General features: G+C 40.5%; 3 protein-coding genes across 3 annotated transcripts; 1 reads left to right on the forward strand and 2 right to left on the reverse strand.

Annotated features, from left to right (window-relative positions):
• Window positions 1-365: 365 nt before the first annotated feature.
• Window positions 366-1,187, reverse strand: LOC118406476. The gene has a single exon (XM_035806530.1). It carries the CDS (start codon window positions 1,107-1,109, stop codon window positions 366-368), a length of 744 nt encoding a protein of 247 aa, XP_035662423.1. The 5' UTR covers window positions 1,110-1,187.
• A 3,396-nt stretch (window positions 1,188-4,583) lies between these two features.
• LOC118406477 (cartilage oligomeric matrix protein-like) lies at window positions 4,584-14,027 on the forward strand. Its single transcript, XM_035806532.1, has 17 exons — window positions 4,584-4,653; window positions 4,927-4,974; window positions 6,482-6,664; window positions 7,073-7,251; window positions 7,361-7,468; window positions 7,602-7,761; window positions 7,943-8,061; window positions 8,194-8,246; window positions 9,414-9,499; window positions 9,792-9,887; window positions 10,137-10,315; window positions 10,431-10,479; window positions 11,112-11,284; window positions 11,799-11,873; window positions 12,178-12,275; window positions 12,970-13,109; window positions 13,669-14,027. Exons 1-17 carry the CDS (start codon window positions 4,605-4,607, stop codon window positions 13,698-13,700), a joined length of 1,827 nt encoding a protein of 608 aa, XP_035662425.1. The 5' UTR covers window positions 4,584-4,604; the 3' UTR covers window positions 13,701-14,027.
• A 3,817-nt stretch (window positions 14,028-17,844) lies between these two features.
• On the reverse strand, window positions 17,845-26,686 carry LOC118406653 (dynein assembly factor 3, axonemal-like). The gene is made up of 11 exons (XM_035806884.1): window positions 26,327-26,686; window positions 25,552-25,645; window positions 24,826-24,930; window positions 23,993-24,128; window positions 23,429-23,522; window positions 22,942-23,064; window positions 22,061-22,183; window positions 21,211-21,442; window positions 19,507-19,696; window positions 18,930-19,011; window positions 17,845-18,704 (listed from the first exon to the last, which is right to left on the reverse strand). The coding sequence occupies exons 1-11, from the start codon at window positions 26,552-26,554 to the stop codon at window positions 18,639-18,641; spliced, it is 1,473 nt and encodes a 490-aa protein (XP_035662777.1). The 5' UTR covers window positions 26,555-26,686; the 3' UTR covers window positions 17,845-18,638.
• Window positions 26,687-26,692: the final 6 nt, after the last annotated feature.

The following is a 26,692-nucleotide window of genomic DNA, read 5'->3' on the forward strand; positions in this document are numbered from 1 at the left end:
GATGGACGTCTCCCGCTAGTAAAATTACTACAAAAGATATGAAAACAGTAGTGTAGGATAGGAAGATATCTAGATTCAGTGTAAGTCTAAATCTTTCCTTAGAAATTAGGCGTGAATGTGCAGAAAACAAACCAATGACTGCCCTGTACATATCAAGACCTATGAAAGCGGCTTCGCGCACCCTCTCTGCAATCTATTTAGAAGTATTGACCCGTCAATAAATGAATTAGACTTACCCATTGCTGTACACATAGAAGAACACGATCTCACAAGATAACCATACAATAGAATAACACAAGTAAACGATGGCAGAGACATTTCAGTCAATGACTTGGAATAGTCAGTTGTCAGTGCCGCTGAGCAGATTACGCTGAACGGAAGATGTCCAGATCAGCTTGCTTGAAGATCATTTGTCTCTCCCCGTTCAAAGTCTTCACAAAAATCTTTCCGTCATATGACCATGACTGGTTTAGATGATTCGACTTGACTAGTGACCGAGCCTCTTTCAGAAGCTGCATGTTTCCCTTTGTGAGGTTGTCGTTGATGTACATTTTGTCTTTCCTGAGAACATCTCTGGCGTCGACCTTGGTCTTGGCGCGCATAACGGCGGACTTCTGACGGTAGGAGACAAACTTTACGATGACAGGACGTGGTTTACCGTCGGTGCGCGGCTTGCCAAGGCGATGGGACCTGTCGATGTGTTGGTTGTTGATAGGCGGGTCACATTTCAGCTTGTTGTTGACGAGCTCCATGACGGCATTATCCGTGCCCTCTTCCACAGGTGGTTCTGGAATTCCAGAGATGACGATGCAATTACGCCTGGAATACTGCTCTAGGTCGTTGTATTTTGCTTCAAGGTTGTTGTAGGCTTCTTGGAGTGAGGTACACTTCCTTTCCTGCTGCACAAGCTGGTCCTGCAACTTCTTCAGCTCATCCTGGATGGATGAGCGCACAGACTCCTTCACTGCGCTGACGATGGTCGGCACAATGGTGGCAAGAACATCGCTCTGTTTGAGAGCAGTAACCAGAGCAGCCTCAATAGTTGCTTTAATCCGAGCGTCTATGAGGTTGGGGATCACCTCCTCCTTTTCTTTAACTGTCAGGCCCATCACGGTGCTCACACAGGTTTAGTGGGGTGACACAAACGGAGTTAAACTATGAAAAACACGCGGCACTGGAGAGACGCCACTTACATGCGTCCGTAGGTGGCGGCCATCTTGGGTTATTCCGGAAGTTGCGCTGCAGTACCAAGGGGAGCCGCTAGGGGGCCCAAAATCTAATCATTTCCAGCTTTCATCACACCCTACCAACACACCAAGTATCAAACCAATCCACCCAGCCGTTCTTGAGTTATCTTGTTTACACACAGACAGACACACAGACACACAGACAGACACACAGACACACAGACAAACGCGGGGTAAAATATAACCTCCATGAAATTTCATGGAGGTAACTAATGGATGTATGTACGCGGTGTACATAACGCTAGTCTACCTTACTCCGTTGGAAACCTATGTCCGTTTTCCTTTAAAAACAGGGTATATCAAGTCGACAGACGAAGGTTTCAAACTGTAACGTTAATACTTTCGAAATATTGCAGAATAAAAGTACTGTGTTTAAACAACAGATATAGGCTACCCCGCGGAGAAAGGTATACCAGCGTTATAACAAATCTTTTCAAAAGTGTTTGAGACATTGCCAGATATCGTCTGTTTCCTGAGCGCGCTCTCTCTGTCTGTATGTGCCCCTACCTACAAACAACAGATGGTGGGATGTCAAAGAGGGTCAAAGACCTCGACCAGGGTTTGGGGATAATTGGGAAGAAGGTGGTGGTTTCATTGTGTGATTTCATTTAGGCCACCACTCCACCCATGTGTTCTTTGCTAATTTCACTAATTTTGTTCGTACTGACATTTATTTCTTTACATATATATTGTTAAAGTGTAACATATTCATACCAAACTCAGAGGTAGTGACTGCCAAAATTGCGTCGACTTCTGTTTCAGTAGAGCCCAGATCAATATGCACCACTCTTAGTTACATAATTTAAGTTACATAGTTTCCTTGTTCTACTGAGTCAGACATTTATTTTTCTACATAATGTTATATATTGTTCTTAATGACATTTTATATTTTTAATGAAAATGATTGATCATCATACCTGGTCATGAACTTTCCACACATTCTTTACAACAATACACAGTGTATATCATAACGACATTAAAGCCATACTGTACTCCAGAGGAGAGTGCTATTTCCTAATACCACATCTTTATGTACACAAAATCAACTAAATCTGTAACAAGTAATCACAGATGAGCAAACAAATGGCCCATTTAAAATCTAGTAACAGAATATTGCCCCTTCATGCAGACCCATCTGGTGTGATGCATGATGGGAATAATGCCTTAACTATTGGTTCCTATGGGATAATTGTTAAAGTTCCAGGTCAATTTTGGGGTCAAATGAATAGAAGAATTAACTTGATGATAATGGAAAATGATGAACAACTATCCACACACATGCTGCAAACATTGTTTTTAAGATCGGACCTCGATTTCCTAAGAGCTGTCAACTTTTATGAAGACCCTTTTTCTCATGTCTTAAGTATGGGTTTCAATGGGATGATTGACAAAGATCAAAGCCCATTTTCTACCAATAGCAAGTGGCAAATAAAGTTACCAATGCTACAAGTTGTCAAACAAGTATCCAGATACACATTGCAAAAGTGATTTTGAAAGCAACCCATTCCAATATTAATACCATACGTTTCTTTCCACACCATTCCAATAACTTCATACATCCAGTTTGCGATGCTCCAAAACCAAAACACATTCACCGTCGTCATGGCAATGTATCATTTTTCATTGCCAATCTTGTTTTAGATGATTTACATGAGCTTCGTTTATTTCCATTCTTTCATTCAATGGCCACCTACACATGTACCACTAAATTTCCAAAAATAACAATTTGGAGGTTTATCTAAGGTTTTACTGAGTTCAAAGTGAAGCATACATGTATCTTTGATTTGTATAGTATCTATGTATGTCTTACAAATATTAGCTCTTCAGCGAAATTACTTAAGTAGTTAATGGTATTATATTTGCCAATACATGATATTTAAAAACTAATGATGGCATCAGTTGTAAGTTTATTTATTTGTTGCATGTTGTGTGATATTTAGTAGTCATGTGTTTTTGAATGGTTGGAGCATTCCAGTTTGGGTTTTGGTAATTTGCCTTTTGGAGGGACTTGCCAAATGTTGATTTCGTTGCAAACACCACTAAGTGAAAATGATATGACCTGAAAATTGTAAGATCCCACACTATGTTAGTCTGGGTTTGAGTATGGAAGATCCTATTAATACATTTGATGTGAAAATAAGGGGTGATTTGACATCATAGGGTAGTTGGGATTTGTGAATATGCTTGCCAAATTTCTGCAAGTTCTGTTAGGAGTTGCTGCTAAATGGTGTTAAGTGTGAAAAGATAGACGTGCAATGTAAGTAGCGGACGGAATTGGTTTGATATGACTGCTCTTTTTCATTTGTTTCGAAGGTGTGTTGGACATTTTCAAGTTTCACTTACTACTAAACCATTTGATTTAGATTCCTCTAGTGCTGTTAAATAATGGATAGTTTTACTTGTTTGACCTGTAATTTTTTGGAGGTGTACAAACTTTTGAGATGAGCCCTGACATGCTTAAAATGCAGGTACGCTCATTTTATTTGAAAATGTAAAACAAATCTTTTCTTGTTTTCTTCGTGTCTACGAAAGTTAAGTAAGTAAGTAGAATAGTAAGGAATGTTATACATGTCAATATTTAGATATTTAGATGTTTTGGATGTCTGGAGTTTTTGTTCACACTGCACAGGAATGTGAGAAAGGGAATAAAGTCATTTCACATCACTTTGTAACATGAAACCTTACTTGGGAAAATTGTAGTAATTCTAGCATCACATTGAGTCTAGAAGAGATCTTGCTTTTGTGCTGTAGGAGATTTTTAATGGAAGAGGATTAAGAATGGTACATACATGTTTAAGGATAAGGTTTTTTCTGATGTTGCCACCAGTGGCCAAACAGCTATTGCAACAGTCACAGCTTACCTGTATATTCTTTACCACTTGTCAAATACAAAATAAACACTTAAAATTGTGCTCTTTGTTTCATCTCTGAAAAGTCTAGTTCATTCTATAACACCCAAATAAGCATAACCTACACTATTTAATGGGAGTCAGCCCAGCTGACTTCGATTTTGACAGGGAAACATGTTTACTTCCACTGGGTATATCTTACAACGCAGGAAACACGCATGTGGCTATTTGATAACCTGTAAAGTAAATTCAGCACATCCATGATAACCTGCTAACACTGCCATGTAACTGTTGCCCCATCACAATGCACATTTATATGGGAGCCAGTCCAGCTGACTTTGATTTTGCTAGGGACAGTGAGGGACCAATTACCACAGTTCATATCTTAAAGCACAGGAAGTACGGTTATTGATAGAGTTGTATGTATGTATATTTTTACATAATTTACAAATGTAAATATAATGTAATTTACAATGTACTGCAGGTTCAAAGATCCACGACACCGAAGATGTGGAGAATTGTCTTTGCTGCAACAACGCTTCTTGTAGGAGCGGGTGGTAGGTCACTACTTGCTTTTGAGCATTAAGTTATATCAGATCTAATTCTGGATACAACATGGACCATTGGAAATAACAGCATTATTCTAATATCTGTGTCTCCTTGGAAAGTTGTGTTCATTTTCATCATATGTCGTTATAATGTAATTATAGGATCCGACGGTATTACAATCTTTGACAAGACCGCAGAAGTACCTTTTGGGGATATGTCTTGCCAATGTGGCATTATCAAAGATTATAACGTAAAAGTATGCTTTTTCTTCATCAACTTAGGCCTGCGGATCCGGGAACGTCCTACTCGACAGTCCACTCCTACATCTGGTAATTACAAAATGTATTCTTGATGTTAAAAGATAACCCTAGACTTATCTCTAAGAAGATGTACGGTCCCATTCTGTCGTCGACTTTCTTTTCACAATACTTCAACATAACTCCAGAAGCTTTTAATGGATTTTCATGATATTTGGTATTTGAGTAGCAGTTGCAAAAAGGAAGGTCCAGTTCGAAAGGGGTTGACCTGGCATTTTTCGTCAGTACTGCATTGGACTGAGTGTGTGTGTCCGTTTGTTTGCGGACAGCATAACTCCAGAAGCTGTGAATGGTTTTGCATGATATTTAGCAGATATGTAGAGGTTAGGAAAAGGAAGGTCAAGTTTGATAATGGGCCTCCTAGCGGTAAGTTACGGTACTGCAGCGGAACTTTAAAGTTGGAGGTCAAACTTTAAGCAAGAGCCAGGTTCCAGGTTTTTTTAGTAGTGAATAGTTTTTTGGGCAGGGAGTAAGTGGTGTAAGTTTGGGCCCCCTACTAAATTGTTTGGAACTGCAGCGAGCGTTTTCGTTTTGAGATTTGGACATGAACAACTGGGGAAGGAGTTGACAGACCGTCATGATATTTGGTATTTAGATATCTTGGGTGATGCTTTACATAGTTAGATACTAAATTATGCAAATAACAAGCTAATTTGCATAATTAATAAGGAAAGTTTAAAAATCTTGCGTTTTGCAATAGGATGCTCAAACGTGACATGTAACATTAAAAGGAAAAATATTAATACACATCAATTATGCAAATGACAAGCTAATTTGAGGAAGTATGATAATACATTAGTGGTAAATGATAAGAATTTCATTCTTGATGCATTTGAAAGCTAAGTAAATGTGAACATTATCAGACATAAATCATGCAAATCAGGGTCTTATTTACATAATATATGAGAAAATACTATGATAGCCTTCTCTGCTAAGAGAAGGCTTTCATACATTGAACAACATAATAATTAGATAACATATTTTGTTATTTGGCTAGACAAGGTGATCAGCTGATGATTTATGCTAATCAGGAAGTTATTTGCATAATCACTGAGAAACATTTATAATACTTATCAGCCGAAAAGGTTAATTACGACTTCATTCGCATGATAAATTAGGGAACTCTATACCCCAGTTTTGTCTACAAAAGGACAGGACCATTAGAACATCAACAATTTATAATGTCTAAAAAGTGTTCTTGTGCGGCAGTGGAGACCATGAAGACCTTGCAACAATTCAAGCTTGGTATCCCGGACTGGTACCCTGCTCAGTCCCGTCGGCTGGTTGTGCCCTTAGCTTAAAGCAGATGGTAGAATACAGTATAGGAAGGATATAGGAGAACCAGCAGGTACTTACATTGCTTACGTTTCGATGTCTCTCAGACACCTTCGTCTGATAAGAAAGTCAACCCCAGTGATGAACCGGGACGAGGGGGATACAAGCTTATCCACGTTTGGAATTGTTTTCTAGATAGATGCCGGAATTTGAATTTTTTTCAGATTTTGATTTACGATTTCAGTTGTGCAATGTCCGGCGCTGTCAGCCTCAGCTCACCTGACCCTTAGTTCCAGTGGCACGACATTTGGGACCGTGGTACTGTTTACCTGTGACCATGGATACCAGTTGTTCGGTGCCTCCAGCACTACCTGCCAAGCTGACGGAACATGGAGTGCGTCTCTTCCAAGTTGCAGAATAATGTTACGTAAGTAGCTATTGAATTAGATGAATTGTGATTGTAATTCAAACCAAATTTCCCATTTGCTTCAACATATATATTAGTCTTACCCTTGTTTACCTTGGACTATTGAAAATCGTATTCCTCCCTCTTTGCATATTAATTCAAAGTTAAGTTAAATCCCAACTCTCTCCAACTAGATCTCATTTGCATATCAATTCATAGCTAGGATATAAAAACTGCTCTTCCACAAGATTTCTCCAGCGTCACTGACGAAAGACAACGGATGTTGTCTGAAACGTCTGACCGTTTCTAAAGACGTCTTATCCAGTTGCTTGAGTACCTGGCGTGTCTTATTACCTTCATCGATGCATTTAAGAGAATGTGCATCTAATATATATCATGCAATTCACATTTACGCATCGCATTACACAGATCCATACTGTCAACTTGACAGTAATCAAGACGGCTATCCGGATACGTATTGGTCCTTGGCGCAACTTGACAGTGATCAGGATGGCTATCCGGATGTTGCCTTGATGGAACTTTGGATGTGTCTGGGTGACCCCTTGCTCGCTTTGTGTTCTAGACAACCTGCTGCTTGTAACCAGACGGTACCTTTTCTGAATCAATTGATTTTCACAGAATATCATCCCTTATAAGTTCTGATTTAGGTAAACATTCATTTGATAAATGGTGATGATTTGATTTTATTGCTATTAGGATAACTGTCCATGGATCCCAAACAGCGGGCAGGAGGACGCCGATGGAGATGGTGTAGGAAACGCCTGTGACGAGGATGCAGACGGCGACGGTTTCCTGAACATTTTGGTATCACTAACCCTTCCAATACTTAACCTTAACAATCAATACTGACCAATGTTTTACCTTTCTCATAAAAGGACAAGGAAGTTACAAACGCTGTTACAATACATAATGCATGCGGTGTACGTTTACAAAACAGGACAACTGCCCCTTGGTTACCAACTTCTACCAGACGGACGTTGATGGTGATGAGGTGGGTGATGCATGTGACAACTGTCCCACGGACATCAACACTGACCAGCTGGACACAGACGGTGACGGGTGGGGGGACGCGTGTGATCAGGACAGCGATGGGGACGGTAAGAAACCGAACGTTATCACCATCTCTAAGTAATACTATAGAGATGACAAGTAACGACACCGAATGCAGACACCAGCTAGAGGCCTGATTAGGATGAATATAAATAAAGAAATTGCAATGGCCTCTGATATCATGGGATTTTATACCTATTGATGCTCTGCACTGTCTGGTGTTTGCAGCACTCATCGACAGCCAGGACAACTGCCCACTCCAGCTCAATGGCAACCAGGCTGATTCTGACGGAGATGGTATTGGAGATATTTGCGACAACTGTCCAAATGTACCAAACGCGGATCAGGTAATGGTAGAGCTTTTGATAACTTGTTAGACCTGAGTGTTATTTGCTTTGACAAGGGGAGCCCTGAAAATAGTTGATCATTCTTTCAACGCTGTAATGATATGCTTACATGTCAACATATCTTTTTTTCAGGCCGATGCAGATCAAAATGGAATTGGAGAAGCATGTGAAAGTGGAATTGACAGGTATGCATACGTACCCATTTCCTGAAAATGTCTCGATATATATTACCTTACCTTAGACCCTCCCGCAACACTGTTGCATTGGTCGACTTGTCGAGCATGCTTTCTCCAAAGGTTGCGGTCTTGAGCAGCTACTGCCATGCCTTCCATGCTGTTTAGCCCCATTTTCCTTCCATCATCTAAGATTGTCCGCCTTAGTGTAGATTTTGGCCTGCCCCTGGGGCGGGTGCCCTTAGGAGCCCACGACATAGCTGTTTCTGTTGTTCGTCTGTCGGAAAGGCGCCATACATGCCCGGCAAATCTCAATCTTCTTTTTCTGACTGTTTCACTGGCTAGAGGCACCTTAGCTCTTTGCATGAGCTCATCGTTTGTGACGTGGTCACGCCAGGAAATGCCTAGGATTATCCTAAGGCATTTACGTTGGAAGGTATCGAGTGATTTTGTTATCTCTGCAGTGCTTTTCCAAGATTCACACGCATAAGTGGCTATTGGCATCACAATAGTCTGGAATAACTTTAACTTTAACGGTACGCTGATTTGCTTAGATAGCCAGAATTTTCTTAGGTATTGCCACATACCAGTAGCTTTGCCAAGCCTGGATTTGACGTCTTCTTCTGTGCCACCGATCATTGTAATAATGCTGCCTAGGTAAGTAAATTTGTCGACATACTCGATTTCTTCATTCTCAAGCACAATTGGTGCTACATTTTGGATTGTCGTCATTGCTTTTGTTTTTTCCCCACTTACTCTGAGTCCAATTTTCGCCCCTGTGGAAGAGCAGCTAAATCATCTGCGAAGTCGAGATCGCTCAGTGACCCGTCACCAAAAGCTATGCCATCTCCGGCTTGTTTGGTCTTCTTCATAAGGAGGTCAATGACAATAACAAATAGAAAGGGGGATAAAATACATCCTTGTTTCACTCCTGTTGCGACTTCAGGACATTGTAGTAACTCCCGATTTGGTTTTGATGCAACACTTAGAGTTCTCGTACAAGGATTTAAATAATTGGATATACTTCTCAGGTATGCCATAAGCTCGAACAATCTTCCATAGGTCACGCAAAATTACACAAATCTACAGTATCGCCATTACATACGCTTGATACTATTTGGATTGCTGATGTTGTTAGAAAAAATGATAAACAAATACTTGTTATCATCACCTGCACAGCGATGCTGATGGTGTTCCTAACAATCTGGACAATTGCATGATGGAGCCAAACAGTGCACAACTTGACGCAGACCATGATGGCCAAGGTACATGTTACATATTACATCATATTGTTCTTTATCTAATATTTCTATCTGCTTAACCCTAAGTTATATCATCTTTACCCTTTCAGGAAAGACACGTTCGATAAATGGGAGTCTAGAAGAGGGTTATGGTATTAATTAATGTTTAGTATTTGCCAAGAGACTCAATTTGTAGTTTTCATAGATATCTTCGGCGCTGAATGACAGGACTACCAACGAAGTCTATAGTGAAGTGCTTGAACTGTTCTTAAATGGAGAAATTAATAATTACTAATAACATCATATTGCTCTGCAGGAGATGCGTGTGACAATGACGATGACAACGACACCGTGCATGATGATATTGACAACTGCCGTCTCGTGCCTAATATGGACCAGGCTGACTTAAACGGTACCAAATCTTGCATCATCTTCTGAATAATATTCACAAATGTATTTCCGTACTTTTCCATTGATGTTTCATGTAATTAATCTAAGTTCTCACCCAGTAAAGAGACATGCCTCCAAACCTTTCGTGCAGTTACTCAGTATCTCAGATACCCAATTAAAGCATATTCAAAATCTTAATCGGTCAGCCTGTATAACCGCCCTTTGACGTGAAAGGCCATCTGAAGGCCCTTCCCTTCTAAATGTCCGGCAGGTTTTGGTATCGGAGATGTCTGCAGTCTTGACTTCGACGGGGACGGCGTCATAGACGCTGATGACGTGTGTCCAGGAAACAACGTGGTCAGCAGGACAGACTTCAGGAACTACGTCACGGTCAACCTTGGAGTATCCAACTCTAACTACCCGGCACCGCATTGGGAGTTTTTCAACGAGGTAGACTTTAACACATTGCACTAAAATTATTGTCAAACATAACCGTACTGTGAAAGAACTGTAGCCCTATATGTATGTATCCAACATGTCCTTTCTCTTCTTCTTTCGACAACAGGGTGCAGAGATAACACAGAATCTGAACAGCAACCCTGGAATTGTTATTGGTAAATAATTCTTGTCATCATATAGTATGTTTAATGACCCAACCTAAGCTGTATACAGTATATATAATTCATGGTAGGTCCCTGGTTACCGAGCGAAGCTACCGGTAATGGTTGACAATACCTGAGAACGAGACCTATGCCCCGTATTTTCTAGCCAATGGGAACCTTCGAAAAACCTGGTAGTGTAATGTATCTCTCCTTCTGGGTATTTATAGTGAATTTTGTATAATTGGCTGAATTCCTATCGAGATATCGGAAAGTAACAATATTTTCTTTAAATTATGAACCATTAGAAAATACAATGCTACAGTTACCCTCAGCTTGCTATAATGACTAAGACGCTACAGTAGGGTCATTAAAAGATTCTTGTAATGCTTCGGTCATAATTGCACCGGTGCCCGTCAGGGGAGTAGCCCAGGCTGGACTACGGTAAGTCACTGCGTCTATTTATGGCCGGTTTGATTTTAACTCCGAGTTTTGAAATAAATCCGGTAGCCTCAGGACGACCCATTGGGCGTGTAAAAAAGCGTGAACTGCCCGGCACCGCCCTTTTTCCAATTGTGACCGTAGGATGAACACATGGTGTTGGTGTCTATTCAAAATATGTTTGATTATTTTTTAACTTGCTACAGGCACGACAAAGTTCGGCAGTGTTGACTACCGCGGAACCTTCTTTGTGAACACGCAGATTGATGACGACTTCATGGGGTTCGTCTTCAGCTATCAGAGCAACTCCCGCTTCTACCTGGTGTCATGGAAACAGGCAGGGGACGGCGGTGGTGGGCAACCAGGCGTTCAGCTAAAGGCATGTTCACTATTATCACCTTTACCAAGGTGGTTTTGTTTCTTGTGACTTGTGTGTGAGTGTGTGTTTTGGTTTATCTGTCTGCCTGCCTGTCTGTGTCTGTGCACAGAATAGCTCGAAATAGTAGTAGTAGTAGTAGTAGTAGTAGTATCCATTATATGATTACACTGCTGCTTGGGTCCCTAACACGGGTGGTAGGCAGCAGTCGGCTTGTTTTCACACCACGCTTCCAAGTACAGTTGTACGCAAGCGGCTCTGTCCAACCTAATTAGACCGCACAATGTCTCTCCCAACACATTCCATCCAGAATTTCCTTGGTCTACCACGACCTCCTGACGATTTCAATTTGGTGATGGTGATAACTTGATACATAAAATGTTGGTAGGTGTTGGAAAGTAATGAAATGATTAGATTACCACCCCTGTGATTGTTTAGCTAATTTCGACAAAAAAAGGATTCCTCTCATCGATATCACTCCAAGTACCATTGGATTAACATCTGCGTCTGTTCATAGCTGGTGAACTCAACGACTGGTCCTAGTCGGGATCTGGCATTGGCTTTGTGGAGGGCAGCCGAGGTCCAGGGACAGGTGAGACCACGTTCCTTCTCCAATACGATAGGATAGACGATAGTATACGTTGATTCGTGGATGACTTTATCACTTTGTAAATCACGTGCACGGTTTGTTCATACACATCCAAGATATGTTTACCTGCAAAACGTTTCGGTATTCTTTCCACTACCTGCCTTCGAAAACTTCGTACATAGCTTTTGAAACCATTGTAGACTTGGAATGATTTATCTTTATACTTAAATTCGTTGATCGACAACCTTCTGGCTGTTTCAGTAATATATAGTTTCAAAAGTGTGGCGTTTTTTTTGTTTGTGCAAAGACGAAGCTGTTGTGGGAAGATCCGAACAAGCTCGGCTGGAGTTACAAGACTGCTTACCGCTGGGAACTGAAGCATCTTCCTGCCGTCGGATTGATCAGGTGAATCAACTGGTAACTCGATGATCGCAGCAGTATCATTTGGGAATCTAACGTTCTGTCTTTTTATAAATGACACCCAGGCAATTTTTGCCAGGTTTCATAAAGAAAATTATGCAATGTTGTTACAACGTCTTCTCGAATACCTCGCAAAACGGCACACAATTGGGTGTAGCCTTGATTGTAATACACGTACAAAACTACAGCAACAGCATCTAATTGTCAGAACGGTGTAAAAGGTAAACATCCAAACTTTTGTGTGGCAAATCTTGTGGTTATATAGTTACGTAGAATGGAATTTGCATTGAAAGCCATTATTTTCAAGTACAGTTATTTTCAAGTACAGTTCATAACATTTGACCTAATATCCTATTGTGTTGTTGCCTTAGATATTGCCATTCTTGACTTCAAATGGTCTAATTTAAAAAAAGAAATTTCGCAATTCGACGGTCGTTTCAACCCTTTTTATGGTTTGGCCGGCAGTGGTACTGCAGATTAGATGGGAAAATGAGAAATAAACAAGACCTTTCGTTAAAAGCCATCGGACACTAAACATTGAAGAAGACAAATGCAACATTGTTAACAGTGCGTCCTGGTGGGCGACGCTGGAGTGATTTTTTGTTACATTCGTTTTATTAAACAAGACCACTCTTAACGTCGATAGTTATGAGATTGACATTGAATGTCATGCACCTAGACTGAAGCTGTACGCAGGCCGGCAGCTTGTAGTGGACTCCGGTAACGTCATGGACCAGTCCCTCCGGGGCGGTCAGCTTGGAGTGTACAGTTACTCACAACAGAACGTCATCTGGTCCAATCTCGTCACCAAGTGCGACGGTAAGCATTTTTACAACATTTTACAAATATCTTCTTCTTCTTCTTCTTTCGGTAGGGCTGCCGCCCTCGTCTTTTTGAGGATTCTGCAGCCTTAGCTTACACGGAAAAAACCACTGCGCAAACCGAGGGGGATTAGATTTTTTATTTGAATACTGACAGGGATGGTGACAATGCTACCTCTGCCGGGAGGTTGTTCTTCTTCTTTCGGTAGGGCTGATATCATTCACCTTGTTGCATTATCATCGGCACAGCCAGTAACTACTCTTACGAGAAACGCGGCTGATGTAACATGATCCAGACACCTCCCCGATCGGAAACGGGACTCGCAATATTACGTCCCTTCCGAAAGACATTTTTCTTTAAAAAACAAATTTTTCACCACCCTACATATCTAATCATCAGTGATAGGCATTATTGTCACAGAATATATCGTAAAATCGTGTAATCATTAGACGATTTTAGGATATATTCTAAGACAACAATGCCTATCACTGACTTATGCAACTTTTACTTAAGTGGTTATAATATGCGTTCGTTGTTGCCTTCGTTTTTTTTTCAGACACCTTGCCTCCTGACTACAGTCAGAAGTAGGTTGATCTTTGCTGGAGATCAACTACGACAAACCAACGAGAACGCAAAGCTCTTTCTTCACTCTGATTTTTCCTGACCAGATCTAGACAGATGATAGGTTTGTTGAAGAAGGAAACCCTCTTGAACTGCCCTAAGATATGTACTAATCGTATGATATACAATGTTGATATGTCGTCATTTGTGACACGTTGAAATCCTGATTATTCTATGACCAATGTTTAATCGCTTGACACTTGAGTATAATTTGACTAAGTAATGATCCTACATGATATAGATGATTGATATGTAGCTGATTTGCACTGCATCAGAAGACGGTTATGTAACCAATAAAGCTTATAGCACAATAATACCGTGTCATCGTGCCATGCCTTCTTAGCGGAAAGGACACCCATGCCTCGGCCTGGTACTGGTCCGTGTACAGGCACCAAATCCATGCGGTTACACTTTACTCCAGAAAAGTCCATCTCGGTGGAGTACAACTAAGCCGAAAGGACCCCCTTGCCTTGGCTTATAGTACTGGTCCGTCTACAGGCACCAAATGCACGAGGTCCGGGGTTCGAATGCTGCCATGTCACTGATGTTGTGCCGTTGGGAAAGAAACTATACACGACTTTCCTCACTTCACTCAGGTGAAAATGAGTACCTAGCTACGGTTAGGGCCGTCCCTCGGATAGGACGTTAAATGGAGGTCCCGTGTTTGAGGAGAGCCACACCTCGTGCACGTTAAAGATCCTACCACACTTATCGAAAAGAGAAGGGGTCCTTCCATGTGTGAGTGGTTCAAAACCTACAGTCCTGTGCCACAACTGGGGCAATTACTGTCGTATTGAGGTCATTAGGTGCTGTATATAGGTTGCCATTTCAGACCCTTGCGATTTAGCCCCGCCTATTGTAAGCTCCTCGCAAGTTAGCCCCTGGCTGCGAAAAGAGAGAAGTCGGCCCAACCAATAAACCAATAAAATAAATAAATAATAAAGGTTACGTATACACTTCACTATTGACAACGTGTATAGTAAATATAGCACATCCATGATATATCACACTTGTCATGTTATTGTTGACCCATCACGCACATATAATGGGAGCCAGCCCAGCTGACTTTGATTTTGTGAAGAGTACATGTATTTACTTTTCAGTGTTCCTATCTTCCACGTGGCTATTAATAAAGTTGGAGTAGATTCAAACAGACCGTCCAACACGATAAGTCGTTTACTTTGAGAGGAGATCAACAGCTGAAAACTGTGAGTTGGCCTTCTTTCTTTTGAATAGAAGTTCCTGAGCTTTCATGTGAGTTTAGTAAGGGAATGTTAGAGAAGTTTTATCTAAATACTATGAGTATGAGCTTTTTTTCTGATGCCCAGCAATTCACAGGATCCAACCCCTTTCAACTGGTGGCTTCCTTAGGTCAGTATACATACTAAGCATGGTAAATTCCTAATTGATATCAGCACTATGACTTCGGCTATGGTTCACTAGCAGTTCTATTTGAGAATGACAGTCTCTGCTATATCTGTAAAGTGGCTCATGTCTGATGTAAAGCTATTTCAAGGAGGTTCCTTGCTTACTGTCCCTGCTTCACATTTTCTTTGTGCTGCGCATCAGTCTAGTTTCCTCTGATTTTAGCTGCCTGAACTCAATGTGGATCGGTAATTGGCAAGGTCCTCCCAGTGCTCTGTCTGGATTAACCACGCCGGGGTAGGAACAAATCAATTACATATCAAACGAATCGCTATCTTCGATTATCGTCACTTTCTTTGAGCAGCAAGTTATGTCACAAGACTGACCCGCTTAGACCAAATAGAACAAACATTCATTTCCAAGAAACGTAGTAGTGGAAATGGTGTATTTTTTATAGCAATACAGACATTGTCACCTGGCAGCCATCAGCTTAATTGCATATAAGGCCACACTGAATTCATTATATGGATGACATCTGCACGTGTATCAATTATTGCCTATGCCCGAAGGTTGCAAGTATAGTACTAGTGTAAATCGTAAAAAATGAAAATGAGCACATACATGCCGTAAATTGTTATCGAGAAAGGGATTTAATGTCATGTTCTGTGTGTTCAGTCGTTTGGTCTACCTTCGGGATCAAAGGCAATAAGAAAAAAAGGCAACGTTTGAGGGGTTCTTTTTTCACACGCTCCCATTAGTTTTGGGGTGCTTCGATAATGTCATCCTTATAATCAGATCAATATGGGCTAACATTTGGGTGAAACCAGCAATATTTATACCTCATTGAATTAACATACCCTGTTGCATTTTTATATATACATAGACCTATCAGCTCCGGCGCCCATGACCACTTGCCTACCACTCAGTCGGCGGTTTGTTGGGATTTGGGGCGAGTATGCGCGATATAATCAGTCTAGGAGCGATCTGCTCAGTTTTAGGTCACGCCTATTTTCGGCGACAACCATGTATCAACCATTCCTCAACCATCTCCCAAACAGTTAATGGTTTACTCCGACCGAGTCCCGAATGCTTTCTAACCCACACCCAACTATCCCGACCTCAGACTGCCGAGTCCCTCCTAAATGATTCTCAAACAGTGTCCAGCTCTCTCCCGAATCAAAATGGGCACAACCATGCCAGCGATTCTTCTGAATTCAGCTTAAATCGTTGTCGGGACCCCCGACAAGACCCTCCTTTTCTAAAAAAGGTCATTCTCGGTCTATCCAAAGATCCATACTACCATATGTAAACATCATCAAGAGATCAAATTAGAATACTAGTAACAGGTGGTTTCAATTCGGGTTTGATTTTTAAGACTTATTTGACTTTGTTTGAGGAAATGAGACCATTTAAAGTGAAGAAAGACAATGTTTGAGATATTTCACAAACTAAACCATGGGACATTACGCCATAAATGACACGTTTCCTTTACAATCTTATAGAAGTGGTGGAGTGCACATGCCCTGTGAATTGTCACGTTCTGAAGGGTTACCACATAGAACTAGCATTCACATTTATGAAACAAGAAAATGTTAGAACAAAGCAGACTTGTTCTGTCTGTTTGTTTATCAATAGATGCATTTCTTTCAAAATGCTGGGAATGTTACTTTTAAGTGCAATATAGACTTGGGCGCCGGGGGGAGCCGTTTGATGGGCTCTGGGCTGAAAGGACACGTCTTTGTGTGCAACTTAGTTTATTACACTGTCTAGTGTTGACGGACGATGACAATATTATTAAAAACATAATATAATAGACGATAATATTATGTTATGTCACTTTATATATAACGTTATGTGACAGAAATTGCTGAGTCTATCTGATGAGATGTGAGTTCAATAGATATCATACACCAAAAATAACATACCATAAAGAAATTACCTCCAGAAAGTACAAGTATAGAAATTAGTTTGCCACACGGCTTTCTGAAATAACACAACTTACCCAATCTCCAAGCAGATGTTATGGTCAATGATCGTAATGTTTTCTGATTGACGGCCCGCCGGGATTCTTTGACAACCCCTTACCTCACGTAAACAAATGAACAGTTGAGTAAAAGGCCAAAGTTACTGAGAGAACGTGGATTATGAACACATATATCGTTACCCTACTCATTACGTACAAAATATGATGTATACGTACAGTAAATGTAGGTGGCGCTTCGACGGGCGGACATTGTGTAACATGGGCTCCTTGCGCGGCGCCTACAAATCGATCATGGACTCTTATGGGGTTTTAGGTCCCCTTCTTTCCTGCTCTTGTTCTTGACTTTGAAGCTTAGACTGATGAACTTGAGACTGGGAATCAATCATATAGACCGTTCTTTCCATATGCTTTCTAATTTTGAGACATGTTTTACCTCGTGGGCTAGAAGAAACAGACGAATACTGAGTTTTCAATAACATTCCATAAATAGCTTTCTGATCAGTGCATATATCATCGCCTTTCACTTAAAATACTGCCAAAAACTATGCCATCCCACACAAACATACACAATACACTGGAAAATTGTAAATTTATTTCAAACCATTGGTACAATATACATGTAAAGTGTAAATAGACTGAATATCTCAAATATGCAATCATCTGATCTAGAAACCAGACAACAGTGTTAAGTTTCTTATTCACCTAATATGTGAAATTGGATAAGGCCACAATAGTTTAATACATTGATTCTCACATTTCTTTAATCTATATTTTTTCAGATCAACTCAGGTGGAAATGTTAGGCCACTGTTGAAACCACAGTTGCCTTGTAAACAATCATACACTAAACACAGATGTACAGTGACACAATGTACTTGGTCTGATGAATCATACTCTATAACATGTACAAAGTATATGTATAACACAGCACTGTGTGTACTGAGGCTGTTTGAATAGGATTCCAAAGAATTCAAATGGATACTGAAGATTGGCAAGAGTCAAACTTTGACTTCTGAACACTTTGTATGCAAGTAATATTTTTGACATTGACTTTGCAACAGGTTTGAGGTGTTACCACTTCTACTCCCCCATCCTTTCTTGTAAGCTACTGTACGATACATTGTACATGTATCTCCCTGACAAAGGAAAATGGATAAGTAACAACTGACGATGTGCATCACATGGACTTGAAATTAAAACATGCAGTGAATTTGTCCTCACTCATACAGATTGAAGCAAGTACATTGTACATGAGGAGCTTGCAAAAACTTGATTTTAATTTAGTTAACCCTGTTTCTATCTTACAACACAAAAGAAGGACATTCTTCTGGGCCATAAATATATACTACCCCTACACCCAACAAATAAACTTAAGGTGTTAAATGGACTCTTTTTATTTCAAATACAAGACTGTACAACAAACACAACATGTAAGAATGGAAGCAAACATTTTTCTAGATATCATTTTGATTACAAGATTGTTGCAAAGTTTACTCAATTTTGATCATCAATTTGCATAGCTAAAGCAAACTTAAGGCAACTCCATGTCAAAGATGTTCATGACTCCCTCTTGAACTGGTACTTAGCAAACACATCCTTGGTGAAGTCACATGTAGAGATGGGCTGAAAGAAAGTAAAACATATTCAGAGATGACCATACATGCATAAATGAAAAAAAATGCCCTTGAAAGGGATGGACAAAGAGTTACTGCAATATACATGTACAGTATACATCACAATCATGTACAATTCAAGGCCTTTCAGCCCTGGCTTTTCTACAACAATTTTACCTCAGTCAGGACCCCCTAGCTCACACACCCCTGTATAAAGACCCCCTAACCCACATACCTTCCAGCCTGCTGCAGCTGCCATCTCGTTAACTTTGCTCCCAAACTGCTCCAGCTGTTCTTTCCTCAGGTCTATCAAGTACCTGCCAACAAGGTTTCAATCAATCGATCAATTAACCAATCAATCAATCAATCAATCAACTGACCAATAAATAAATAAAATAAATGAGCCAGCCAACCACCCAAAGAATCAATCAATTGACCAATCAATCAATCACCCACAGGCATCTGGATAAGTAGTCTAGCTGTGCAAGTGTAGTTGCAAAACAAGACATTCCAATCAAATCAAATCTAAAACAATCTCAGAGTCCATACTTATAACTTACAGTCCTTTACATTGTAAAATACTGTCAATGCAAGATCAAACAAGAGACCGATTCTGACTGTCAATCACAATTAGTGGTTGAACCAATGAGAGAGTGGCAGCATGTCTGTTAATATTTGCAGTTTTGTCTTCTCTTGCAATTCTCTGTTTTGACGGAGGTCGGCAGGGTTATGGGATCAGTCTGTTGAAAATACAATAGAATAGGCTACAAGAAAGACCATGATTTAACATCATCAGAACTAACAATACTCACTTTGCCGTCTCCACTATGATAACAGCTTCGTCTGCGAGGGTTGTGTTCAGCTCGGGCGTGATCCCGTGGACCATGCCAGTCGCAAAGAACACCACGTCAAACAGCTCCGCATACTTGCTGCGGCGCGGGATGTCGCTGCAGGCGTTCAGTGGCAGGAAGTGCACCTTGAAGTCTGGGCAGGGGATGAGTGCTGTGGGAGGGGGAAGGGAGACATTCGAGTTGCCATGGTTATTCAACCTACATGTACATGGTAATGATACTTTTCACAGATCATCTTTCATTTGAAACCTCTGAGTCCCATAGAACTACTGATTACATTGTTATGAAATCTATGAACAGAAAACCTAGTGTCCTGCAGACACAAGGTCTTCTTTCTTTTAAGAACTTGAATGTACAATTTGTTGCTGGTACATGTAACATGCATTGGCATAATACCGGTAGTAAGACTTATACCGGTAGATTGAAAATACTGGAACTTAAAGAGATCTACACATGCAACAATAGTTATTTCTGAGCTGTGCACACTTCAGACATCTAGGTGTCCAATACACCATTTACAAAGCATCGATAACAATGCATTCGAAGACAACAAGGCCAAAAGTTTTCAGTATCTTTTTCGGGGTAGGCAGCTCGTCGTGGGACGAACACACTGTCACATTCATTGCCAAATTTATAGATCATAATTACACATGCTCACGGCACAAGACGAACATGATTCAACAACAATCTTGAATTTCTGTTGGTGACCTACAACTCATGTAAAAGTGTGAAGAACCGTTGCATAATAGCCCGGATCTACGACTGAATGGGCAAAATTGAACGTACACAGCCATTTTCTCGCCATTTTTATATCTACACTAGCAGTGAAGTGTTACGTCATAGCGGTTGTGACGGACAGAAGTTAAATGAAAATTCTTGACAGTATACGTCCGTTTTCTCATGACATTTTGTATGCTCATGCAGGTTTATGTTTTATGCATTTACTGACAGAAAAGGAAGGAACATCAGAGGATGTATAAATGTACATAGCGGCAGTTAATTGTGCCGTATTTCTTCCTACCGGTATTTTGTACCCCCTCCCAACCACGCGCCCGTTCGCCGTGTAATTCCGCGGCATGTTACAATTACAATATTACGCTTTTAGCAGGACAAGAGTGGCAGAAAAGTTACACAGAAGAAGTGGCAAGGGTAACCTATAACAGCAACATGTAACTGGAGAAAATGATGCGTTGACAATTTGTCAAATCAGTATGGCTAGAGAAATCGTCGTAAACGTACCGGTATTATGATAATAGATGTTATATCTGCTTGTCTCACATTTCACTTAAAAGCTCAGTGAAATACACAAAACCCAACACCAATAACACTCTGAACCAATATTCTATGAACAGATGCAAATAACATCTTATGATCACAACATAAATGTATAGCATATCTGTATAGCATGACTGAACGAACAAACGATATCTAAGGACAAAGGTCCATTTATGTGCTTTATAAAATAAAGTCCAAGCGACAGCATTCCAAAATGTGACTCAAATTCCCTACTACATGTAAGATTTCCACTAGAGGCTGTGACTGTTGAGCAACCAAAGATTTGTCATATTGCTTGATTGATTTATTGTTGCTTTTAAACCATCTTCTACATCTTGCATCCTATAGTAATTTTTTAAATCGAGGGTCAAACAAATCACATGATCATACCTTGGTCCTCATCCTTAGTTGTACCATCTCCTCTATCTCCTCCTCCTGATGTATCAGTAGTCTGCTCTGTTCCCTCATCTTCTGCCTCTTCCTCCTCCTCTGTTATCTCTGTCAGAGTCGCCCCTTTCTTACCCTCAGCATCTTTCTGCTCTTTAGGAGGGACGTATCTCTCCCTGTGCAGAATCTCGTGGAACATGGCGAGTAGGTTGTATTCTGACACAAACGAGCAGCACTGAAAAGTAGAAAAATAATATTGATCAATTGTTATTGCCATATTGTGAAGGCCTACAACAATCCAGCACGGACTAGCAGTCACTACAAGTCCAGACACTATTGGAAATATCTATTAGACACTACTAAGGTATGGACATTACTGGGAATAAGGACACTACAAGGGGTACAATTTAACTGCTGGGGCACAGACACTACTCGGGGCACAGACACGACAGGACGTACGGATGAAACGGGATACTGGCTCTACTGGCGGTACATATACTATGGGGAGTTACGGACACTAACTGGAGTATGAGTTCACTGGATATTGGAGGTAAGGGCACTGCTGTGTGTACAGACACTACTGGGGGTACAGACACTACTAGGGGGATGGAGGCTACTGGCTGTACGGAAGCTATGGGGGTGCGGACATTACTGGGGATATGGACACTACAAGGGGTACAGAAACTACTGGAGGAACAGACACATTGCCGGTATGGACACTCCTGGGTAAACTGGGGTACAGACACTTAGTCTAATGGAAGTACGTACACTACCGCGGGTTCGGGTACTACATGGGGTATGGACAATATGAAAATTTCAGCTTTTAACTTCAATATTGTAGCAAACTTCTCACCCCTGTATGCAGGCCGTTAGCTGTCTTGAACAGGTCCTGGTTCTCCGACTCTATCCCATGGCTGATGAAGGGACCAGTGGCGATGTCTCCCCAGTATCCACGGGCAGGGATTCTCTCACCCTCCTAAACAAACAAACAAACAAAGAAACAAACAATAAACATTTCCATAGATCATGAAATCAGTCGTGTGCACTCCTGTACAAGTGATCACCTCTACAAAAGATCACTCATACATGACTGTAGTGTTATCAATAATATTTTGTTTTTCTGTACGTAGCCTCGTAGTACTATTGTAGAAAATAGTTATAATTAGGATATATCATTTTTTATCTGTTGTTATTAACTTTATATCAAACTTAATGCATTTAGCTCCATTGGGGCATGAACATGCAATAAACATCATTGTCCTTGTCATTGTCATTGTCTATAGAGCTATTAGCTGTTATTAGTTGCCATACATTGTACCTTGTGCGATTGTTGAGCAATAAAATTCATTCATTCATTCATTCTTAAGTCCCACCTTGCCATTGTGGACACTTTTTTGTGGTCCTTAGAAAAGTTTTGTCTTATAATTGTCTTATAATTGTATTATAATTGTATTATAATTCCTGTCTATAATGGCCACCTGTCTACTGTTAGTTGACACTTAAGACAGGTTTGACTAGCCTGGTATCCAGCTGTATTATAGCTCCCTAGTCTCTTCTGTCCTCTCTGCAAATACTTTCTCTTCTGTCCTCTCTGTAAAGTATTTGCAGAAAGGACAGAAGAGACTCAGGAGCTATAATACACTTGAAGTCACAACTGTAACTTCCTGCAACATGTAAAGGACATTTTAAGATAGTCTGGCAGCATTTAACAAAAGAAGAAATTAACAAACTTACCCGTTTGATGAGAACCCCGGATGCGAGGGTACGGTTCCCCACGGTGTAGTCTCCTTCTCGCACCTGGAAGGCCACGCCCGAGTCTCGCCACCGGTTGTACTCCGAACCATGCAGGATCTTGGCCTGAGGAAAGTAGAAAAGTTAATATGAAATTAAAAGATCACTTTGTTAAGTCTAAGCATCTCGATATGTCACTAATTCTTTGGTCTTCTTTAGTTAACTTTCTTTCATGTGAATTTTTCATCCATTCAGTTATGAATGGATGAGTTTTGAAGCTGGAAGGGCGGTTATACTGGCTATATAGATACAGATACAAATACAGAATTCCTTCTACTATTCATTGAGTCATTCAATCACTAACAAGTACATGGTTTGTACATGTAAATCAAATGGCATAAAGTATTTTTCTTAGCTTTGATTTGTTTTCTTTTGCTTGCAAGAAAAAGAAAAGTAAAGCAAATGCAGAGAGAACTTATTTGAAACTCACATCCTTCTCGTGTAGTTTCATGGTGCGGTCCCAGTCATACACGTTTTTCCTGCTGTCATAACGGACTTCCAGGTATCGCCTCTGTCGGGCATCCCTGTGATAGTACAGACAATACATGCCATATTATTCATGCTATTGTATTGGTTATCTACTGGCTTTGATACTTAAAAAAGTAAGAAAGCTGTATCAAATCATAAAACAATGCCACTACAAGCACCCATTGCAGTATAGGTTATTCATTTTTAAATTTAGGATTATGATAAGTATTATTTCATTTCTGAGTGAACTTACAAGGATAGTATAGACGTAGAAGTATTTTGAATTATAATATTGATACAGTAGAAGCCAGTTAATTGCACAACGGATTAACGCACACTTCTGTTAACTGCACGGATTCCCAAAATCCCAAACTGGTGCGGTCCAGCTGGATAACTTCGCATTACTGCACCAGCCGGATAATTGCACGAAATTCACTGGCAAATAGGCCGTGCAATTAAGCGGCTTCTACTGTATAGGGTGTTTTCTAAATCACTTATAGAGAATATTTTGTTTTTCCGGACTCACCAAAACTTGACAATGTCGAATGACTTGTCTTCCGTGTCCCTCCAGAACTTACAGATGGCCTCCATGGCGTCACGCTCACGGAACTTCAACATGGACATGTCAATCAACGGCATGTCACGCGCCAGTCTGTCTGCATCTGTGGTAATGCAAATGAAAAGTGTCATTGTACGATCATGACTATGAGGCTACAGTAGTAATAGTATAGTATTGCTATATGGGATTGGATTTTTCATATTTAGAATCTAATGTATTCTTACAGACATTTTCCTTGGGACCAGCTTTAAATTGCAAAGAATTGGACCAAATTTTGACTGCATACATGTATCTTTTTGTCAAAAATCTGGATACAGGTAATACTAAGTAATTCTTTGTCTTGGCAATTGAACTCAAATGAGTTTCACAATGAATTCAATTAAACACAAATGAACTTTCGATCTAAGCTATTTCATTCCTTGTGCAAACATGGGCCAATTTTGCACTTTAAGTTTAACTTTAAGTTTAACAAACTCAAAAAGCAGTCACTATCAAACTTAGATTCGAAGGAAGCTGAGAAAATTGAAATTGCTGTAACTGATTTTAAATACAGAACGCCTGAAAACATATTGTATAGGAGCAATAAACCAAGTGAACATTTTCCTGGAGTCCGCTAAAATCAATAGTGCTGAAAACACAGAAAAGGCAGAGAAGCGTCAGATAATTGACGTGATAGCCAGTCCAGGTAGACAGCCAGCCTTAATTTTTCGTAAACCTTTTCTGCTAGAAAGAAGAAAGAAAAAGAACGCACCAGCAAAAACAGTATGTTTTCTCCTTTGGGAAAACATAATGAAACACACCTGTGATGAGCTTGATGAAGTCTGTGGCCTTGGACCTGATGTAGTCAGCTGTCTGCTCTCGGACAAGAGCGTCCCCAAAAACCTCCAGGTACAGCTCAGTCTTCTCTGTAATACAGACATCAACATTAAACCTTAAACTGTCAGAGTTCCAGCCCTATAAAATGCTATTTGTTCCAGGGTCGCTGACCTCCGAAAAGAGCCCCCCAAACAAGGCCGAAGTCCCTAACTTCCGGGGTTCGTGCGCTACACACGCGCAAAGGTGCTACTTCAGGGGAATACGCTTTCCCGGTTATAACCGGGCACGGCACACAGGGCATGTCATATGTGTGCTGGATATATCCGGGTTTGGCAGTTTAAGGGTTTTAATACAACAGCTGTCATGGGGGTCCACATGGGGGTTCCTACAACACTTAATTCAGAAAGAAACTCTACTATGCTAAAATCAAACACATTTTGCCACTTCCACAGAAGCAAATTATCGCTTCTTACTCTACATCATTATGGAAGAAGCTTATACGGAATTGCTTCCCTGTGGGGTACTATCTAAAAGTTTTCAAATAAAAGGTAAACAAGTATCTGTTGTCACAATCCCGTACCATAACCCAAAATGTATGAGTGGCTACTTGAGCCTTATTTTCTGGTGAATCCTCATTGTAAAGTATATATAAACAGGATGAATAATGCAAATTTTATCGTCTCGCTACAAATTATGTGAAACATACTTACCTTGCAGTCCCATCCTGTCCGGAGGTTCCAGAGCAATGTTCAGTAACAGCAGATGTCTCAGTAACAGTTCCAACTGGTTCTCTACTACATAGAACTGTGGACAGATTAAAAACAGTTTGCTAGAATTCATGCTTTAAGTATAGGGAGGAACTCATTGCAACCAATACGTACACTGTAAAAGAAGGGACATCTTCAGATTATATGCTTTGGAGAAGAGTTGCAGGTAAATAATTGCTAATTATATGTGTAACAGGTTGTTTGGTACAGTGTAATATGACCGGCTGCTGCCATGTTGCATGCCTGCAATTTTTTAGCTGGTGTGCTATGCTAAAGTAAAGGGCAGTTAAACTGGCTATACAGATACAGACAGATTATTCAGCTCACAACAACCAATCAATTGAACAGAAATGTTACTTCTTGAAAAAGTACGAAAAACACTGTGATCAAAAAAATAAATCAGATGTTAACGTTATAACTTATCGTTATTCATCAAACAAGGCTTGTCAGACATAGACAGACATTATGCCATTTTTTATGGCCTCCTAAAAGTTTGATTGAAATAACAAAACACTATAGGATTAAGATTTGCTGGAATTACAAGCGATGATGCACATGAAAAAATAACAAAAACACAGCTGATACTTTTGATTACATTACCATGGAAACGAACACGAGCGAAACGCCCCCCTCCCCCACTTCACCATAATTTCCCTGCTAGATTTCTATGCTCTGTTGCTATTGCTGTTATCTCCACGCAGTGTTCACACATACGTACGTTTATCTTCCTTCTGTTCCACCTGTAAGACTGAGCAATCGTCTTCAGAATGTGTCTACAATCCCCCGCTCCCACCAGCAAAACATTCAGATCTCTCGAAGGTTCTGCAGACTCAGAAAGCGTCAATTTTTCCAGTCGTAGCTCCTTCCCTAAGTCTTGCAAGTCCTGTGCGGGACTGAAACCCCAACACGCGATGTTCCCGAAGCCTTCGGTCCCCTTTGAAGCCATGTTCTTATCACGAAAAGAGAGAAATCTTCGAAAAGTGGACAACACTAAACCAAATCTTTAGAGAAACCCGCCATTTTGTGCCTATGCAGTACAATAACGCCCTCTAGCGAAATAAGATATTAGTCCATGCTCCTTGTG

This window comes from Branchiostoma floridae, chromosome 19, assembly GCF_000003815.2.
Source record: "Branchiostoma floridae strain S238N-H82 chromosome 19, Bfl_VNyyK, whole genome shotgun sequence".
NCBI lineage: Eukaryota > Metazoa > Chordata > Leptocardii > Amphioxiformes > Branchiostomatidae > Branchiostoma > Branchiostoma floridae.